Source organism: Chlorocebus sabaeus, chromosome 25 (genome assembly GCF_047675955.1).
Source record: "Chlorocebus sabaeus isolate Y175 chromosome 25, mChlSab1.0.hap1, whole genome shotgun sequence".
Classification (NCBI taxonomy): Eukaryota; Metazoa; Chordata; class Mammalia; order Primates; family Cercopithecidae; genus Chlorocebus; species Chlorocebus sabaeus.
The window spans coordinates 27603698-27625624 of record NC_132928.1 but is presented as its reverse complement, the minus strand read 5'-3'; the positions used below and the strand labels follow the sequence as shown (position 1 = coordinate 27625624).

The 21927-nt window shown below is 47.4% G+C and overlaps 1 protein-coding gene across 1 annotated transcript in view; it reads right to left on the bottom strand.

Annotated features, from left to right (window-relative positions):
* The window catches only part of LMOD1 (leiomodin 1), a 50999-nt gene extending 38668 nt beyond the window's left edge, over window positions 1-12331 (bottom strand). Inside the window, exon 1 of the mRNA XM_073011643.1 lies at window positions 11840-12331. Coding sequence (XP_072867744.1) covers window positions 11840-12100 — 261 coding nt within the window. The 5' untranslated portion in view covers window positions 12101-12331. The remainder of the gene's footprint in view (window positions 1-11839) is intronic.
* Window positions 12332-21927: the final 9596 nt, after the last annotated feature.

Genomic DNA, 21927 nt, shown 5'->3' with positions numbered 1-21927 from the left:
GAGCACTGAGCATTTTTCTTGTGACCTGAGGCTTGACCTCTGACTATTGTCATAGTCTCCTTGGTTTCTCCTCCCTTCAGATCAACTTATGGCCGCCAGTGCTGTCCTTCCAGAGCAGCACGTTGCATGTATGAGGCAAATCTCATCTTCCCATCACCACACTTACCAACCTGGCTGCATCTTGGTCCATCTCTGCTGCCTTCTCTCCTAATACAAGACATGACCACCTGCTGCTGACTCGTGACCCCTCAACTGAACTCCACCCCTTTTTGCCCCCTTTCCTGGTGTTATAAAAGTCTCCCTGTCTACTGAATTATCCCCATCAGCCATGCTAGAATATTCCCTGTCTTTCAAAAATATCCTCCCTGATTCCACATTTATCTTCAGCTGCCATCCTACTATTCTACTTCCCATTAGAACAAAACTGAGGAAAAAAGAGACTTGTCTAGATGCTCCATCTCCAATCCTTATCCATATTCTCTCTTTTTAGTCCACTATTCACCACAGTGGAATCATTCTTGCCAAGGTTCCAATGGCTTCCATCTTACCAGTTACTGGGATTGATTATCTGTCTCACCTTATTAAACCTCTCAGCAAGAATGGATGCGGTGGAGTACACGCTCTCCTTCCGGACGTCCTTTCTCACCTGATGTGGTGACACCACTCTGAATGTCCTCCTACCTCTCAGTCCCTTCACTGGCTCCTTCTCCTCTGCCAACACCTAAATGTGGGTATAAAAAAGGGCTGGGGCCTCGGCCCTCTGCTCTCCTCCACTCACATTTATTCCCTAAGTGATCTCTTCCAGGCTCATGGCTTTCAGTATCATCCACAGACTGATGACTCCCAAATTTAATCTGCTGTCCCCTCTTCCCACTGAGCCCCAGACCTACACAACCCCTGTCAACCCAACACTTCCCCTTGGGGGGGTCTACTAAGCACAACAAACTTAACTTGTTCAAATCAGAATTCTTCATCTCCCAAAACCACTCCTTCCCTGCTGGTTCCCATGGCAGTAAAGGACATCAAATTCGGCCGGTCATGGTGGTTCACACCTGTGATACCAGCATTTCGGGATTTTTAAAATTTTATTATTTTTTTCGACAGTCTCGCTCTGTCACCCAGGCTGGAGTGCAGTGGCATGATCTCAGCTCACTGCAACCTCCACCTCCTGGGTTCAAGCGATTCTCCTGCCTCAGCCTCCCGAGTACCTGGGATTACAGGTGCCCGCCACCACACCCAGATAATTTTTATATTTTTAGTAGAGACAGGGTTTCACCATGTTGGCCAGGATGGTCTCAAACTCCTGACCTCAGGCGATCTGCCTGCCTTGGCCTCCCAAAGTCCTGGGATTGGCCAGGTGTGGTGGCTCATGCCTGTAATCCCAGCACTTTGGGAGGCCAAGGTGGGCAGATCACCTGAGGTTGGGAGTTCAAGACCAGCCTGGCCAACATGGCGAAACCCTGTCTCTACTAAAAATACAAAACTTATCCGGGCGTGGTGGTGGGCGCCTGTAATCCCAGCTACTCAGGAGGCTGATGCAGGATAATCACTTGAACCCAGAAGGCGGAGGTTGCAGTGAGCCGAGATCATGCCATTGCACTCCAGACCTTGTCTCAAAAAAAAAAAAAGGACACCAAATTCACCCAATAGCTTAGGCAGTACTGATCACCCCGACTCTTCTCTTTCCCCCAATGCATCAGCCAGTTTCCATTTCTCATTAAACCATCTTTGAGCTCTCACCTGAGCAACAGAAACACCCTTCTAACTGGTCTCATTTCTGCACTCTTGCCCTCCTATAGTCTATCTGAAAGCTGGCAGAATGAGCCTTTTAAAGGCATAAGTTAGATCACATGTCTCCCCTACTCAAAGCACTCCAATGACTTCTCATGCATTTAGAATAAAAAGTCAAACTCTGCTGCCCTAAAAGCCCCATGTGATCGGAATCCTGCTTACTTCCAAGGCCTCGTCTCCTCCAGCCTCCCTCCCCACTCCTCTTGCTCTAGTTATGGGGCCTGGCTTTTCCTCTGATACCCTAACCCTGCTCCCACTCCAGGGCATGTGTCTTTGATGTTCCCTCTGCTTGGAAAGCTTTTCCCCACATCTTCCCAAGGTTTGCTCCTTCGGTCCATTTAGAATCTGCTCAAATGGGCCAGGTGCAGTGGCTCACACCTGTAATCCCAACACTTTGGGAGGCTGAAGCAGGTGGATCACCTGAGGTCAAGAGTTCGAGACCAGCCTGGCCAACATGGTGAAACCACGTGTCCACTAAAAAACACACACACAAAAAAAAAATTAGCTGGGAGTGGTGGCAGGCACCTGTAATCGCAGCTACTCAGGAGGCTGAGGCAGGAGAATTGCTTGAATCTGGGAGGCAGAGGTTGCAGTGAGCCAAGATCGCACCACTGCATTCCAGACTGGGCAACAGAGTGAGACTCTGTCTCAAAAAAAAAAAAAAAAAAAAGAATCTGCTCAAATGTCACCTCTTTTGGTGGTGAAGACCCTGACTATTTTGTCAGAAGTGGTCCCCCACTGATATAGTTGGTCATGAACTCTTCCCTTAAATGGCATTACTCTTATTAGAAGATATATGTTATATGTTATATGTACACATGCTATATATGATCTGCATATGGAAATACATATATTGTCTGTCTCACCCATTAGAATGTAACCTTGGCCAGGTAGGGTGGCTCATGCCTGTATCCCAGCATTTTGGGAGGCCAAGACAGGAGGATCACTTGAACCCAGGAGTTCAAGACTAGCCTTGGCAACACAGGGAGACCCCAGTATCTACAAATAATTTAAAAATTATCTGGACGTGACAGCACACACCTGTAGTCCTAACTACTTGGGAGGCTGAGGCAAGAGGATCCCTTGAGCTCAGGAAGTGGAAGCTGCAATGAGCTGAGATTGCACCATTGCACTCCAGCCTGGGCAACAGAGTAAGACTATGTCTCAAAACAAACAAACAAACAAAAAACCAAAACAAAAACAAAACAGTGGTTCATGCCCGTAATCTCAGCACTTTAGGAGATCAAGGTGGGCAGATCATCTGAGCCCAGGAGTTCGACACCAGCCTGGGCGACATGGTGAAACCCTGTCTCTACTAAAAATACAAAAAAATTATCTGGACGTGGTGGTGCACAACTGTTGTCCCAGCTACACGGGAGGCTGAGGCGAGAGGATCGCTGGAGCCCAGGAGATGCAAGTTGCAGTGAGCCAAGATCATGCTACTGCACTCCATGCTGGGGAACAGAGTGACACCCTGTCTAAAAAACAAACAAACAGAATGTAACCTCTATGAGGGCAAGAACCTTGTCTATCTTGTTCACTACTCTAGCCTGGTGTTTAGAAAGTACATAATAGGAACTCATTAAAGAGTTGGCGAAATAATGATTTAGTGGAGTCCTCCTCCCTCCTTGTAAACATAAAGCATGATTCATGAATTCTGTGTATAAAAAGAATGAAGAGAATGGGAATGGGAGGGGCAGATAGGAGTGACGGGAAGGGAGGAAACTAATGTTCATGGGCCTTTACTACTAGGTTTCCAAGCCAGCACTCTGCTTAGTGCTTTATGTGGATTATTTTGCTGAAACCTCATCCTATGAAAAACCATTGTAATTTCCTTTTTTTTTTTTTTTTTTTTTGAGACAGAGTTTTGCTCTTGTCACCCAGGCTGGAGTGCAGTGGCGCTGTCTAAACTCACCACAACCTCTCCTTCCCGGGTTCAAGAGATTCTCCTGCCTCAGCCTCCCAAGTAGCTGGGATTACAGGTGCGTGCCACCACGCCTGGCTAATTTTGTATTTTTAGTAGAGATGGGGTTTCTCCATGGTGGTCAGGCTGATCTTGAACTCCCAACCTCAGGTGATCCGGCTGCCTCGGCCTCCCAAAGTGCTGGGATTACAGGCATGAGACACCGCGCCCGGCCGTAATTTCCGTTTTATAGGGGAGGAAACTCAGGCTCCAAGAGGTGAAGTCCCTTGTTTGGGTCATACAGCCAGCAACCAGCAGAGCAGGATCTGCACCCAGGTCTAGCTGGCCCGAGGAGAGTATTCTAACCACTAGACTCATATATTCTGCACTCAGAGCTTAGCCGGGAATTTCTGCCCAAGGATGCAGCACCTTTCACTTGACAGGCTCGGGGGCAGGGGTCCTGCCAGCCCTGCTGGCTTGATCTGGAAGGAAGGCCGATTGAAGTAACAATTGGAAGGAGCCTGAGGACCATCCAGGAGAGGGTGGTGGAGGGGTGTGGGAACAGGAGGTGCTTCTATTCCTAGTTGTTTGTAAACAGCATCCCGACAACCCGGCTTGTCCTTTCTGCAGTGGGCCCCAGGGACAGCTGAAACCAAGTTCTCCCAAAGCAGCCTTGGCTTTTCTGAGCTTGTGCTGGGGTGGAAACCTGCAGAGAAGGAGAATCCACCTCGAAAGCTTCTCCTAATCTCCTTTCACTCTGCCTTTTTCCAACCCAGAAACTCAGTTTGGGCCCCTGAGCCTGGGATATCAAATAAATTCGGCAGAGGCTCATAGAAATCAGGCGGCTGGGGCCAGGCAGCGAGTAATTACATAAGCTCTGCCTCCCTGCTTTCCTTCCTCCCCTTCCCCTCTCTGTCATTCCTTCACTCTCACTGGTTTTTTTTTTTTTTTTAACTTCATGAGAGAGAAAATAATGTCGATTTGGTAGATACATGGGTACAAACTCTGAAGAGTGAGGAATGAAGGTCTCTCATGATGTGCCAAACACTTTCAATGCCTCATCCTATTTAATCTTCACTATAACCCTTCAAGGGTGATTGTATCATCCCCACTTGACAGGTAAAGTAATTGGGCCTCAAGAAGCTATGTTAATGAGAGAGCATTGATAAAGCCTTTGGCACCAGAAGGCACTCAATCTAGTTAATGTTCTATCTTCCTTGGGTAACGTATTCCAGGTCACTGGATCAGTAAGGGGCAGGAGCAGAATTCAAACCTGGACCTATCTGATTCCAGACACCCATGGACTTTCTGTCTCACCATACCACCCAAACACTAACAAGCCGTTGGGGGAGCTGATGAACCGAATGGAGACCACTGCTCTTTTGCTGGTTATACAAAAGTGGTCCAATAAATAAGGAAGGGCCTGATCTGGAAAGGCCTGCATTCTATGGCTCAGGATATTCCTGTTTATCCAACTTGGCAGGCATGTAAATATCAGCGTCGCCTCTCCTGTCCCCCATGCATGGTGCTGTGTGTTGTTCCTCTGTTCCTGCTGTGTGTGTGTGTGTGTGTGTTTATACACATGTGTATAGACTGCCTATCTCTCGGTGAGATTCATGCAGGCTCTGCACACCATGGGACCAGCTGTAGATATGCTGACACGGTCTGACAAGGATACTCTAAAGTCTCCTGGAGGGGAGAAAGAGAGACTGAAGGAGGATAGACAGATAAGACCAGGGCTTTGACCTCACGTTCTTGTCCCAGCCTGGCGACCATGAAGCTCCCGGAATCCCTGAAGCCAACAGCCTTCTCTTTTTTTTTTTTTTTTTTTTTTGAGATGGAGTCTCGCTCTGTCGCCCAGGCTGGGGTGCAGTGGCCGGATCTCAGCTCACTGCAAGCTCTGCCTCCCAGGTTCACGCCATTCTCCTGCCTCAGCCTCCCGAGTAGCTGGGACTACAGGCGCCGCCACCACGCCCAGCTAATTTTTTGTATTTTTTAGAAGAGACAGGGTTTCACTGTGTTAGCCAGGATGGTCTTGATCTCCTGACCTCGTGATCCGCCCGTCTCGGCCTCCCAAAGTGCTGGGATTACAGGCTTGAGCCACCGCGCCCGGCCGCCAACAGCCTTCTCTGATGCTACTTGGTTAGTGGGATGCAGACCCCACCTCTTAACCATCTATATCCCGCTCTCACTGGTGAGTCACCTTATTTTACAAGTGCTCCTTGGTCCTGTCTATCTGTCCTGCCTCCCTCCTGCAGTTTCCATCCACCCGAGCTCTTTTTTTTTTTTTGACACAGAGTCTTGCTCTGTTGTTAGGCTGGGGTACAGTGGCACGATCTCGGCTCACTGCAACCTCCACCTCCTGGGTTCAAGGGATTCTTCTGCCTCAGCCTCCTGAGTAGCTGGGACTACAGGCATGTGCCAACACATCCAGCTAATTTTTGTATTTTTAGTAGAGACAGGGTTTTACCATGTTGGCCAGGCTGGTCTCGATCACTTGATCTCTTGATCTGCCCACCTCAGCCTCCCAAAGCACCGAGATTACAGACGTGAGCCATCGCACCCAGCCCAGCCAAGCTCTTATACCTACTGTCCCAGTAAGGAGAAGGCAGGCACCCAGAGGGCAGCACTGAGGGGGAGAGCAGGCACTAATGCCTCACTTGCTCAAAATTCTTTTGTTTTTGAGATGGACTTTTTTTTTTGACCCTGTCAGCCAGGCTGGAGAGCAGTGGCTCAATCTCAGCTCACTGCAACCTCTGCCTCCCGGGTTCAAGTGATTCTCCTGCCTCAGCCTCCTGCCTCAACCTCCCAAGTAGCTGGACTACAGGCATGAGTCACCACGCTTGGCATTTTTTTTTTTTTTTTTTGAGACGGAGTTTTGCTCATTGCCCAGGCTGGAGTGCAATGGTGCAATCTCGGCTCACTGTAACCTCCATCTCCCAGGTTCAAGTGATTCTCCTACCTCAGCCTCCTGAGTAGCTGGGATTACAGACATGCGCCGCTACGCCTGGCTAATTTTGTATTTTTAGTAGAATAGTTTCTCCATGTTGGTCAGGCTGGTCTTGAACCCCCGGCGTCAGGTGATCTGCTTGCTGCTTGCTTCAGTTTCCCAAAGTGCTGGGATTACAGGTGTGAGCCACCATGCCCGGCCATTTTTTTTGTATTATTAGTAGAGATGGGGTTTCACCATGTTGGCTAGGCTGGTAACATTCCTTTTTTTTTAATTTAATTTTTAACTTTTTAGAGATGGGGTCTTGCTATGTTGCCCAGGCTGGTCTCGAGCTCCTAAGCTCAAGTGATCCTCCTGTCGCAGCCTCTCAAAGTGTTGAGATTACAGGCATTAGCCACCACACCTGCCCTCAAAATTATTTAAATATTATATACATACAGAAGAAAACGTATGACTAAGAACAATATTTAAAACAAACACCTGTGGATTGTACCACCTAGTTTAAGAAACAATCAGTTGCTTTTTCAAACTCTGGATGGAGGCAGTTTCAAGTTTCAGGGAGAGATTTTAACAGAGTCTAGCCCTCTCCGGTGCCTGCTTTTCCCTCCCTGGGTCAACAGGCCCCCATCACCTCTTCTGCCCTCTCCACCCTAGCCTCCAGGGCTATTTTGGGTGTGTACCAGTTGGGGTTAATCTCCTTAAGCGTTGAGCCGTGCTGCTCAGTGCTCTCCTGATAAGTCCCAGCCCTCTGCAAAGGGCATTCTGAGGTTTAGGCCGCCGGCCTCGGGCCTTCCCAGCCCTGTAGAGAGATACCCTGGACACTGAACTGTGAACTAGAACCGATGGGGGAGGGGGCTGCAGAGGCTGTGCAGGCAGTGGGAGGGGAAGGTCAGGAGGGCTCAGGCCCAGCAGCTGCTATTAGTGGGGTGCTTCGGGTTTACTTCTCAAGTTTACCTCTAGGGAGAGCTTTCCTCCACCCCCGCCAGCTCAGCTGCCCCTGCCCCTGGCTGGGTACAGGCGCTAATCCCCAGCCCCTGGTAACACCAGGGAGAAGGGAGGGGGAGGCAGGCTGGAGATTTTCTTTCCCACTTGGGAAGGAAAGAGGACACACAAGTTGACCGGTTGGGATCCGGTTCCTGAAACCTGAGGCAAGGACAAGAGGTTCACTGAACCGCGGGCTATACGCTTGCCCAGGGGCTTTGTCTTCTACCTGGGCTGAAGGAGAGTTCCCGGATGATCAGGCAGCGCTACACTGGCTGACAGGTCTGGCCCTTTAAAGGGAGGGAGAGAAGCTAGGGTCAATTCTTCCAAGTCCCACCTCTACCCTCCCCAATCCGCTGCTAACATTCACTCAAAACAGAGGCTGAAGGCTTGCTGTGTGCTGGGCCCTGAATTTGCATTTTGCCCTCCAAGTCACACAAGATACAAAAGTGATGTCCCAAGGGCTTTGGTACAGACTGGTATTGGAACGCTCAGATCAGGTGCCTGACTGGAAGACTACCTGAAGGAAGTGGTGCCTGAGATAGGCAGGACAAATAGGAGTTGACCTGGAAGAGGCATGGGTGGAATATTCATGAAAAAGATAGTTAAACAATCAGGAGGATCAGGGATACTCTCTGGAGTATCCCATCCCATGGAGGGAGCCCCTGGAAGGAGAAGCAGGCCAAGGGCCCTCCCGCAGCCTAGACTCACTTTGTGCAATAGCCAGAGTATGCATCTTGGGGCTCCCCTTCTAGGGAAAAGACAGACCTTAAGACTGTCTTAGGGCCGACCTCCCACTATTGGTTTCTTTCTTTCTTTCTTTTCATTTTATTATGAAAATTTTCGAACATACATACAAAAGTAGAAAAAATAATATAATGAACACCCATGTAGACCCAGCACCCAGCTTCAACAATTGTCAGCTGGTGGCCAATCTTGTTCTATCGATACCCCTATCCAGATTATTTTAAGGCTAATTCCCAAAGCCAATACATTTTTCCCATAAATATTTATGTATTTATGTCTAAAAGAGAAGAATCCTTTACAAAGTATATCTGCAACACCATTATCACACTTAAAAGAAATTAACAGAAATTAACAGAAATTCCTTAACAGCATCCAGTATCTAGTCAGGATTTACTTTCCCTAATCCACACTTAGTTTTAATAATTATGTTCCTACTCGTGGGGGTGGGGAGGTGAACATTTGACAGAAGACTGTTATTTCAGCCAATATAAGAATTTGTGGTCTCCACTCTGTAACACTGATGGTTCTATACGTGTGTATTTCGAACAGAATCTAAGTAGATTACATTTTTTTCAGGGCAGGGACTGACATTACTGTCTTTTTTGCACCTTAGTATGGCAGAGAGGAAGAAGCACTGATCTCAACTAATTAGCTGTGTGACTTTGGGAAGGTTATTCAACCTCTCTAAGAAAAAATAGGAATAAAAATACCCATCTCCCAAGAACTGTGAGGTTTAAAGAAAAGGTGAACATGCTCGGCATGTAGAAGGTTCTTAGTAAATGCTCATCTTGCTTTACTCTCTGTTTCAACCACCTTTCAGTTCTTCACACAGAGTGAAGGCCACCATCAGTGAGGGCTGCAGCCAGGCCATCAGCCTGGAGTCCACCTGCCCCCAGCTCTGTGCTGTGTCTGTAGTATTGGTGGTCCCCACTCTGAGCACCCAGGGGTTGCTTGTTTACTTGGGCCACTCATTAAACTGACAGGTGAGGCTTGCGCAGTCCTCAGGAGACTGAGGGAAGAGAGGAGCTGGGCAGGAGTAGAGATTTGCTTTTGGCCCACTTCACCAGTTTATGGGTTCCTTGACTCAAATGAAATAATAATTTCGTAGCTGGCCTTTATTGAGTGTTTATGACACGCCAAGCTCTGTGCTAAGTGCTCTACCGCAGTACCCCTTTTAGTATTCACAACCCTGTGAGATGGGTACTACTATCCGTATTTTGTAGGTGATGAAACTGAGACTTAAATTAGGTAACTTGTGACTTACATAGAGATACTGTTACTCAAACCAGGTTTTTCTAATACTTAAATCCAAGTTCTTGGCCACACACTCACTATTTTGCTAATGGTGCTAAAGAAGCCACCTTCTTGGGTTCATTCTCACCCAGATTTATAGAGATGACTTCTGCCCAGGCTCAGCATGCACCCTAAACTCCAGCCAGCCATTATGCCAATGTACGTCCTTGGACAGGGTGAGAAAGAGTGAGAGGATCAGAACAGCCTACACCCACAAGGGAAAACCGGACCTAAAGGCATCTCCTTACATCAAGGATGTGCACACAAACACACACTTCTATTCCTTGACTTGGGCTCTGTCCGCAGAGCCAAGTGTGGGCCTGGCAGGGGTGAGGGAGGTGAGGCAGGGGAGGAGACGCTTGTCATGGTATTAACTGACTGAAGAAAAAGTCTATGATAGTGAAATTTCCAGGAACATGAGAATCCTTCACACTCCTGCTTGTGATTAGACTGCTTTGTTTGACTTCAGCCTCGGGAGTACCTTTCTGAGCACCGGAAGCTATGGATACATGGTAGTCATGGGCCCAGAGCCTGTGACTGGGAGTAGGGAAGAGCAGAGCCAATGATTTCCAGGGGTGCCAAAGCCTCTGGCTGCATTTCATTTCTTTCTGTATGATTCCTGATAGCTGTGTTGAGGTATGGGGCCCTCACAGTAAGTGCTACCACTTTTTCTGTAAATGTTTTGGTTTTATTCATCATTATCATAGCTGCACCCGGGGCAACCACTGTGTATACAGGACAATAAATTCCTGAGCCTCCTGGCTTCTCTCCCTCCTCCCTCCTTCTCCCTCTTCTTGGCCAAGGCTTAAACATAGGTGGTGGAGGAGGGGCGGCAGGGACAGAGACAGAGTTCCAGCTCCTCTTTGCCTCACCCCCTTCCCTCCTCCTCCCTTCTTTCCCATTGCTACACTAAAGGAGTCAGGGCTGTGTCCACCAATATGCTCTGTGACTAGCAGTCAACACAATTTCATACCCAGCCACACATGCCACACGCATTTTAGATGATAATGTTCCCATTCTCAGTTCCTCTGTGAGAATGTGCATGTCATTTGAAGCTCTGTGCCTCAGTTTCCATAGAAGTAAAACAAAAAGCAAGAATTGAGACTGATCTTTTTCTTGCAAGAATTCACATGTAACGGATAATGTACAAGAGATGTGGCTGAGTAAGAGAATTAGAACAAAGACTTGAACAATTTTCCTATGCAACACTCTTTCCCATGGACAAAGGGATCCCACAAAGTCATACTCCATTGGAGGCTAGTTTGTCCAAGGAAAACTCACATATAAATGCAAAAGTGACCAAAAAAAAAAAAAAATTCCTCCAGCCAACTAAAGAAAACAGAAAGAAAGTTGTGCTTAAGCCCATCATAGGTGTGAGCAGATGCTTCCAAAACATCACCCCTTTTCCTTCCTCTATGAATATCTTCATCCCCCAGCAAAGTGGCCTCTTTAGCTGGTAAAAGAGTTAATTACCAAAAAGAGAGCATGCTCCCTCCAGAGGCTTCTCTGGAGAGTGCAAAAACAAAACAAAACCAAAAACCAACTAACCACAACAAAAAACATCTTCCCTGGGAATAAATTTGAAGCTATCGGGTCTTTAAGCCACATTTCCCAGGCACAGACTCCTTCCTGGTCCCTGTCTCCCTTTGCTTTGGGAAACTCATTTACTCCAAAGCCTCCTGAAATGATCCATGTGCCGTGAGATGCCCATAGGGGTGGGGACTTGAAAATGAGTTTTTCTCCCACAAAAAAAAGGCTTAGCTTTGTCTTTTTGGGTGACTGACAGGAGACATAAAGTATCGCTCTATCTTTTTACGCCTCCTCACAATAGGACGGAATGAGTGGAGAAAAACAAAGGTATTGTGGGACCAGGATGGAGTCAACTTGACAATGGACTCTTCAAGGACACCTTCCAGCTCCCATTCTACTAGTAGCTCTATTTGATTTTGTGGGATGTTGTGTTCCTCCAACATATCCAACTTCTGCTTATGAAACAGAAATTAGGAGTAAGAGATTTGTACTGCTAGTTCAGTGGATAATCATCAGTTCTGAAGCATTAAAATCCTTTGCCAACAAGAACATTTCTTCTAAGGAAGGAAACATCCTAATCATGAAGCCAGGGTCTCCAGCCCTCCCCTGTCTCCCTCCTCCCCTCCAGGGCTGTGCTCACTCACATCCATGGACATCTCCCTCTGCATAAGTTTCTTGGTCTCCTTTTCACAGAAGTTGAGCATGGCCTCCCGGTTGTACACACCCGTGGACTGTTTCTCTGTCTGGTTTCTCTGCCGCAGCCCCACGGGAACACTCCCGTCTGGGTCCACCACGTCCAGCTCCTTCTCCAACTCCTCCATCTCCTCGGGAGACAGGGTCTCCAGCAGGCTGTCAATGTCGGGGTCTTCACTCACCTGCCGGCGATATTTGGCTACCCTAGACATCTTGGCAGAATGGGCTGTGGCTGCCAGGGGCTATCAGAGTCCTGGTGGGCAGGGAAGGGAAGGGGTGAGCTGATCTGGATGCAGGGAGTGGGCTGAGGAGCAAACCCCCGCTGGTCGAGGACTGCAGCTCCTTGGCCCTTCTGTGCTACAGGTGCTAAAGTGTTCACTGGAAGCAGCAGCCTCCCTGCAGCCCAGGGCTAGTGGACCCCGGCTGGACTAATCAGCGGCCAATAAGACCCAACAACTGCCGGGCCCAGAGAGGAGAAGCCAATCCCTAAGCTGGGGGCGGTCCTACCTCGCTGTCAGAGCTGTTTGAAACTTGAGGACATTCCAGGGAATCTTGGAGCGCTGCGTGACCAAATTTAGTACAGAGCAGTTTAGCCTTTTAAAGACAAGGGGCCATGCAATGAGAAAAAGATACAAAAATGCGTAGGCTGGCAGAAGCAGATCACAGCCATGGAGAGCCAGACAAGCAGGGATGAGGCCATGAGGGCCGGTGAACTGCTGGACCCAGGCACGTTCAAGAGCGTATTTTACTACTCCATCACCATGTGGACATATCGCTGTGGTCAATGTGTGCTTCATGGACTTCCTTCTACAGTATTTGGTAATGTGCTGGGGGACTCCCAGGTGTATACAGCTCCAGGAAAGGCTAGATTCAAGATGAGGAGCTGTTACTCCTAACCCCCTGCCTACCCATTTTCTTTCTACCCAGGTTCTGCCAAGGAGGACCTGAAGGCTGAGCATCAGAGGCTCCAGGCTCCTTTGGCCACTTCTTAAGAGAGAGACAGAAAGATAAAGTTAGAGATAGAGACAGCTAGGCAGCAGAGAGAGAGAGAGAGAGAGAGAATAAATCCTCACTGTGTACCAAAACTGAAAACTGGCAGGTTGTTTGGGAAAGAGAGGAGGATCTGCAGAAGTTGAGAAACTCTTAAAGGGCTGTCACTTTCCATGAAGTTCCAAGGCTCTTGGGAAGAGAGTTCAAACCTCCCCCTGTTGTCATCTGTTTCTTCCTCTGCTGGGCATCTGCAGACAGACCTCCTTTGGGAGCACAGAGGCAGGTCACCACCCACATATAAATCCAGAGCACAATTTAGTATGTCTTCAGGGAAGCAGAATTCTGGGCCGTCGGGAGAGATACGATTGCAACAGGTCTGGCATGTTTCATAGAAGGGCTTTCCACTGCTCATCCATCATGCTGCCCTGCACAAGTCACAGAGACATTCAATCCCCTGCCCCCCTCCCTCCTGCCACAAAATCCCTTTTAGAAGCTCTGGTGTAACCCATCAGGGTAGATGCTTCGATCTTTCCTGGCGTCTTTCCATCCTAAGCCAGAGAGAGACAGTCACTTGATCAGCATTTGCTAAGGCCAGGGATCGTCTGGGACTAAAACTTGGCTGTGCCATTTAATGTCCACTAGTCCAACTTTAGGTTAAGGCTGAAGAGGGGAATGGTGCCCACTGCAGGGACTGAAGGACAGAGGGAAGGCAGGCAGACTTGATGGGAAAAGTGGAAGAAGACTTTAGGGAAACCTGGGGGTTGTCACTTTAAGAGTCAATAGCCAATTTATTGGTCAGTCCATAAGTATATATTTATTGAGTGATTTATTGAGTGCCTATTATTCAGGCATTGCTCTAAGAGCAAGAGATATAACTAAAGATACAAAATCAGGCCAGGTGCAGTGGCTCATGCCTGTAATCCCAGCACATTGGGAGGCCAAGGTAGGAGGATTGCTTGAGTCCAGGAGTTCAAGAACAGGCTGGGCAACATAATGAGACCCCCATCTCTCAAAAAAAAAAAAAAAAAAATTAGCCTGATGTGGTGGTGAGCATCTGTTGTCCCAGCTACTCAGGAGGCTGAGGTGGGAGGATTGCCTGAGGCCAGAAGGTTGAGGCTGCAGTGAGCTGTGATCATGCTACTGTACCCCAGCCTGGACAACAGAGCAAAAACCCATCGAAAGGAAGGAAGGAAGGAAGGAAGGAAGGAAAGAAAGAACGAACGAACGAACGAACGAACGAACGAAAGAAAGAAAGAAAGGAAGGGAGGGAGGGAGGGAGGGAGGGAGGGAGGGAGGGAAGGGAGGAAGGAAGGAAGGAAAAGAGAGAGAGAGAGGAAGGAAGGAAGGAAGGAAGGAAGGAAGGAAGGAAGGAAGGAAGGAAGGAAGGAAGGAAGGAAGGAAGGAGAGAGGGAAGGAGGGAGGGTGGGAGGCAAGCACAGGGGCTATAGGAAAACACAACAAGAGGAGACTGGATAGAAGTATGATTTAACAGTGAAGAGCTTGGGCCTTTGAAGCCAATAGACCAGCATTTGGTCCTCATATTGCTACTTACAGGCCATGTGACTTGGGCAAGCTACCTTCTTTTCTGAGACTTGAGTTCATCATCTGTAAAATAAGGACAACTGTTATACCAACCTTGTGTAATTGTTGTGAATATTAAATTAGGTCCTACACATGAAAACATTCATTGATATACCCAGTACATCGTAAACACCATATTTATTAGTAATTATTATAATTATTTATTTATTGATTTTGAAATGGAGTTTCACTCTTATTGCCCAGGATGGAGTGCAATGGCGCGATCTTGGCTCACTGCAATCTCTGCCTCCCAGGTTCAAACAATTCTCCTGGCTCAGCCTCTCAAGTAGCTAGGATTACAGGCATGCGCCACCATACCCAGCTAATTTTTGTATTTTTAGTAGAGATGGGGTTTCACTATGTTAGTCAGGATGATCTCGAACTCCAGACCTCAGGTGATCTGCCGGCCTTGGCCTCCCAAAGTGCTGGGATTACAGGCATGAGCCACGGCACCTGACTATAATTATTTATTTACTCTTATCCTGGGTTCTTTTCTTCCCATCCCACCTTTTCTCTCATCTTTTTCTTTCTCTCAACAGTAAACACCCTCTAAACACACACACACACACACACACACACACACACACACTTTCTCACCTGGTTCTCATTCATTCATTCATTCACTCAAACATTTATTCAGATACTACTATTTATATATAGCATCCTGCCAGGCACTACAACATTGTCATTACAACATTGTTATTCTCTTAAACATGTAAAATTCAATGGAGTAAAGAAAAAAAATAACTACACTGTAAGGCAAAGTGAAGCAAGCTAGACATGTACAAGGAGTCTTGTAGACAGGTACAACTGTTAAAAACCCAGTGGAAGACACACTGATTTTACAGGGAGGAGTCAGGGTGGTCATCTCAGAGGGCATAACAAAGGGTTTGAGCCGCGCTGGAGTGGGCTTTTAGTTAGGTACGTTGAGTGGACATGGCACTCCCTATGCCCACCCCCTCCCCCGGTACCTCCTTTGGGTCAGCTGGCCTTCATCCTCAGTGTTGCCCAGAAAAAAGCATCATCTTCTGGGGTCCCTGGCTCTGGGACTTCAGCCAACCTCTAGTCTCCCAGTCAGCTGAAAGCAATTTCTCTTTCTAGTTTCCAAGAACTCTTTCTCAGGCTTTTTGCCAAAAATATTCACTGCTCCCTGAGGAGGAGTCAGGGCCTAAAAGCAAATCATTACCTTCAGCCCCAGGGTTAGCCCTGTACCATCTGATTTCAGTGGTTTTCTTTCTTGGGCCCAGTGGTCGCTGGTCCAGGAAGACACTCAAAAAAATAAATCCATAGCTTTCAAATGTAAAGGGCAGGACTCATGCCTCCTAACCAAAGGTTTCTACACATTAACCCCAGTATCTTCTCTGTATCAGGCCTCCCAATTCCAAATCGCTGGTTCCTCTGACATGACTCAGTCAGAAGCTTTTTACTCCCTGGAGCCCCAAGGGCTCCCTGAGACTGCTCACAGACTCCAAAAGTCTTCCCTTGAGAGGCATCACGGCTGGAGCTGGAGGATTTGGGAACCCAGAGGCCAGGGAGTACAGCCACCTCCAGCCCCTACAATGAGAGGCCACTGCCTGAACCAATCTGTAGGGAGCACTGGTCGTTCCAGCTCAGAATCCAATTCCACCTCAAACAAATCCATCCCAGATATCAGGGGACCCTGGTGTGATCTATTTCCCAGAGGAAAACAAGCACTGTTGTGGCTAGAGGGATGGGGAGAGAAAAGAAGGAAAAGAGACTCAAAGCTTCAGTCAAAATATGTGGTGCAGGGTAGGGGGGAAGAATGAGGATCCAGAACCAATTTAATCAATGCTTAGGTGGCTCTCAGTTGGCTGAATGACCCCAGGAAAGTCACATTTTCAGGAATATAGGGTGGCAGTATAGTATAGCAGATAAGACTACAGGCTCTGGAGTCAAATGACAGGGGCTCAAATCTGAGATGTGTGACCTTAAGTAAGTTATTTAACCTCTCTGAGCCTTAGGCAATGGAAAATGAGGAAATTAAGAGCATCTACAAGCTGGGTGCAGTGGTGTGTGCCTCTAGTCTCAACTAGGGGTGCTGAGGCGGAAGGATTGCTTAAGCCCAGGAGTTTGAGTCCAGCCTAGGGAAAATAGTGAGACTCATCTCTTAAACAAAAGCAAAAACAAAAACAAAACTGGACCGGGCATGATGGCTTATGCTTGTGATCCCCACATTTTGGGAGGCTGAGGAGATAGGAGGAATGTTTGAGGCCAGGAGTTCAAGATGAGCCCAGGCAACAGAGTGAGACCCCATCTCTTAAAAAAAAAAAAAAAAAAAAAAAACCTTGTCCAGGCACAGTGGCTCACATCTGTAATCTCAATACTTTGGGAGGCCAAGGTGGGCTGATCACTTGAGGCCAGGAGTTTGAAACCAGCCTGGCCAATATGGCAAAATCTCGTCTCTTTTGTAAAAATACAAAAATTAGGCCGGGTGCGGTGGCTCAAGCCTGTAATTCCAGCACTTTGGGAGGCTGAGACAGGCGGATCACGAGGTCAGGAGATCAAGACCATCCTGGCTAACACGGTGAAACCCCGTCTCTACTGAAAAAATACAAAAAACTAGCCAGGCGTGGTGGTGGGCACCTGTAGTCCCAGCTACTCAGGAGGCTGAGGCAGGAGAATGGTGTAAACCTGGGAGGCAGAGCTTACAGTGAGCTGAGATCTGGCCACTGCACTCCAGCCTGGGCGACAGAGCGTGACTCCATCTCAAAAAAAAACAAAAAAACAAAAATTAGCTGGGCTTGGTGGCACACACCTGTAATTCCAGCTACTTGGGAGGCTGAGGCACAAGAATCACCTGAACCTGGGAGGCAAAGGTTGCAGTGAACCAAGATCATGCCACTGCACTCCAGCCTGTGACACAGCAAGACTGTCTCAAAAAAATAATAAGAATAAAATAATTTAAAAATTAAAAAAACCTAATTCACAGAGTTATGGAATTATTAAACATATTAAATAAGATAATGCACACAAAGTACTTAACAGCATCAGACATATTTTAAGCACTCACTAATGCTTGCTATATAGTTAAATTATATAGCCATATGTATGTGTATATACACACAAAGATCAATAGATATGTTGACATAGAATGACTATGGCAGGGTCCTGAAAGAGATCACGAAAGACAGAAATTTTCACACTGGTTCTTTCCTTTTGGGGGATGCTGACAGTTTCCCCAGAAGGCAGCAGACTTTGCCTCTGGGAGCAAGCCACTGGCCTGGCCCAACACTCTTGAGATGAGCAGAAATGGGCAGAGGAGAGCTCGAGACAGAACACAGGCCAGGCTAATGTCTTCCTGAGAGGAAAGCAGTGGGAGGAAAAAGGGGGCAGCAAAGAAACAAGAGATTGCCTCCTTCACCTCCACCAATGTTACTTAGGCTAAAACCCCTCTGTCTACCAAATCAGCCCTGGTCACAAACTAAAACCCCAAACCCAACAGGAGGCTTACTTATCCATGCCAATCTGAATTTCTCCACGACATGGACCAGGTGGGACTGTGGGTTTGGTGCCATGTACATGACCTACGACTTGGTGGATGGAGTTCCTTAGACCACAGCAGCCTCTGGCTCAAGGGAGCTCAATCTACTGAGTACCTGGACCACATGGGGCTCTAGCAGCAGTCCTATCTTGAGCCCAGAACAGTAACTTTCAATAGAATATACACTGGTATGTTGAATCAGAAGTTCAAACTCCCCTCACCTTTATGGTGAGTTTTCTGTCAAGGACTTCCACTGCTTTCTTCTATTATGCCTTTGTATCATTGACCATTCCATCAGTGAGGGCCACCACAGTCCCTCAGAATTATTTAAGACTTACTAGGGGGAGATTAGAGTAGCAATCCTTCTAATCCTTTCAAAAGGTTTCTTTTGAACCCTTTTCAAAAAGTTTCTTCACTTAGCACCCTGGAACCAAATGGAAGTGATTATTTTTGAGGAGATGTGACATCTTCCTCCTGGGCCTTGCCTAGCCAAAAATGTTGTTATCTGTTGCAATTAGAAGACAGCAAAGAGAAGTCTCTTTGCTCAAAGTTTCTTTGGCCACTGGAGTGGGGCTTCCCAGAGCAGTAAACTCCTTTAGGATAGGGACTGTTGGAATTAAATGAGCTGGAGAACTACAACCTGGAAACTGGACTTCAGCTTTGCAAACTCGGAAACTCATTATCACTGTGATGGTTAATTTGATGTGTCAACTTGAGTGGGCCATAGGTGCCCAGATTAAATGTTGTTCTGGGTGTGTCCATGAAGATGTTTCCACACGAGAATAGCATTTGAATTGGTAGACTCAGCAATGTGGATTGCCCTCCTCAGTGTGTTTGGGCATTGAAAAGGCAGAGGAAAGAATTTACCCCTCTTTTCCTGCCTCACTATTGAGCTGGGATATCTCATTTCACCTTCTCCTGCCCTCAAACTGAGATTTACATCATCAGCTCCCCTGGTTCTCAGGCCTTTGGACTTGGACCGAACTGCATCACTGACTTTCCTCCATCTCCAGCTTGCAGAAACAGATTATTCGACTTCTCAACCTCCATAATCATGTGAGCTAACTACTCATAATAAATAAATAAATAGGCTGGGCACAGTGGCTCATGCCTGTAATCCCAGCACTTTGGGAGGCTGAGGCAGGCGGATCACGAGGTCAGGAGTTCGAGACCAGTCTGGCCAATATGGTGAAACCGTCTCTACTAAAAATACAAAAATTAGCCAGGCGTGGTGGTGCGCACCTGTAGTCCCAGCTACTCAGAAGGCTGAAGCAGAAGAATCACTTGAACCTGGGAGGCGGAGGTTGCAGTGAGCCAAAATCGCGTCACTGCACTCCAGCCTGGGCAACAGAGTGAGACTCCAACTCAAAAATAAATAAATAAATAAATAAACAAATAATATATATACACATATAGGCATATATATACACACATATATAGAGAGACAAAGAAACAGAACCAGAAGTATATATATATATTTGCACACAATAGTATATATGTGTGTGTATATATATCCTCTTGGTTCTGTTTCTCTGGAGAACCCTGACTATTCCTGGTGATTTAGTCAAAATAACTGACCTCACAAGAGGCAGATACATAAGCCAGTATTAACTACCAAGTGGAGAAGAATAGTTATAAACACAGGCCAGGGAATTCTCTCCTATATCGAAATCTATTCAAAAGCCAAATAAAAAGAAGATTGCATAATAAATACGGAATAAGAACAAAGGGAGGCAGCTAGAGCTAAGGGATATTTTATCTGTGTCCTGCTGAGACCAGAAAAAATATCCTTGCCCCATGAGAGTGCAAACCTCTAGTTACTAAAATATTTATACCCACCACGTCTTCAGTGCTGACTATACATCAGATTCTTGCCCTCTGAATTCCTCCATGTCCCCTCTCCCATATTCTCTCTTCAGCCTGTACAATTAAATAGAGTTAACCATTCTTTTTTTTTTTTTTTTTGAGACGGGGTCTCGCTCTGTCGCCCAGGCTGGAGTGCAGTGGCCAGATTTCAGCTCACTGCAAGCTCCGCCTCCTGGGTTCACGCCATTCTTCTGCCTCAGCCTCCCGAGTAGCTGGGACTACAGGCGCCCGCCACCGCGCCCGGCTAGTTTTTTGTATTTTTTAGTAGAGACGGGGTTTCACCGTGTTAACCAGGATGGTCTCGACCTCCTGACCTTGTGATCCACCCGTCTCGGCCTCCCAAAGTGAAGGGATAACAGGCTTGAGCCACCGCGCCCAGCCAACCATTCTTAATTACAGTCACATTCCGAGCACGTCTTCTCCAACTTACACACCCAAATCAGATGACTAGTATGAACCATTCTCACATGCAAGACACATTTATTGATAATCTTTAGTTCCATGGAGGGTTCGATTCATCTGCTTACTTTATTTCCAAGCTTTTGGAGGGACCCTCACTCCTCTTTGCAGTCTTCATTTATTCATTTATTTATTTATTTGAGATGGAGTCTCACTCTGTGGCTCAGGCACAATCTCGGCTCACTGCAACCTCCACCTCCCAGGTTCAAGCAATTCTCCTGCCTCCGCCTCCTGAGTAGCTGGGATTACAGGCACCACACAGGGCTAAATTTTGTGTTTTTAGTAGAAACTTTGTTTCAACATGGTAGTCAGGCTGGTCTCAAACTCCTGACCTCGTGATCTGCCCGCCTCGGCCTCCCAAAGTGCTGGGATTACAGGCATGTGCCACTGCGCCCAGCCTCTTCCATTATTTATCACATTGACTTTTCTGTAAAATAAATATACACATATTTTTAAATCAATTACAAACGTACAGAATGGAGAGGAGCACTTTAACAGCCATCACATGATTGGGATTTTGTTGACAGTAAACTAAAAGCTCCATGGGTCCCCGCCTTTTTTTTTGATAGTGTCTCACTCTGTCACTAGAGTGCAGTGGCATGATCACAGCTCCCTACGGGCTAGACCTCCTAGGCTCAAGCAATCTTCCCGCCTCGGTTTCCTGAATAGCTAGGGCTACAAGTGCGTGCCACTATGCCTGGCCTGGTCCGCATAAGTCCCCTCTTCTCCGAGCCAAACATCTTCACACCTTCCGGTGATCATTAGTGGAGAGGCCTGTGAGAGGTCAATGTCCCTTAAATCGAGGGCTCCAAATTGGTCATGGCTCTCCAGATGGCCCAAACAGCTTGTTTCAGTTCACAAACATTTATTGAGCATCTACTACATTCCAGGCACTGTGGTTATTATAAATCACTGAGACATTGTTTGCCCTAAAGGAGCTACATGTATTTAGTAACAGCTTCACAATACGTGACGAATAAGATAGCACTAATCCACATTTGACAGCAAAAGTACCAAAAAAGAAAGAAAGAAAAAGAAGAGAGAGAAAGAAAAGAGGTGAAAGAGGGCGGATGCGGTGGTGTAATCCTAGTACTTTGGGAGGCCGAGGTGGGTGGATCACGAGGTCAGCAGTTCGATCCAGCCTGATCAACATGGCGAAACCCCGTTTCTACTAAAAATATACAAAATTTAGCGGGACCTGGGGGCGCGCGCCTGTAATCCCAGCTACTCAGGAGGTTGAGGCAGGAGAATCGCTTGAACCCGGGAGGCGGAGGTTGCAGTGAGCGGATATCGCGCCGCTGCACTTCAGCCTGGGCGATAGAGCCAGACTCCGTCTCAAAAAAGAAAAAAGAAAAAGAAAAAGAGAAAGAAAAGAAAAGGAAAAAGAAAAAGGAAGGAAGGAAAGAAGGAAGGAAGGGAGGGAGGGAGGCAAGGCGCGAAGGCGAGAAGAAAAGGAAAGGGAAGGGAAGGCGGAAGGGAAGCCGGAAGGGAAGGGAAGGGAAAGAAAGAAGCGTATTTAGGAAGTATCGCGTTGATGTCAGGCCACGGAACCTCTGGTGACCGGGTAGTGTAACTCCGTCTTTGGTAGCTCCCCGCCCACACAGCCGGGACCCGCGGCCTTCGAGGACATGGACAGGGCCA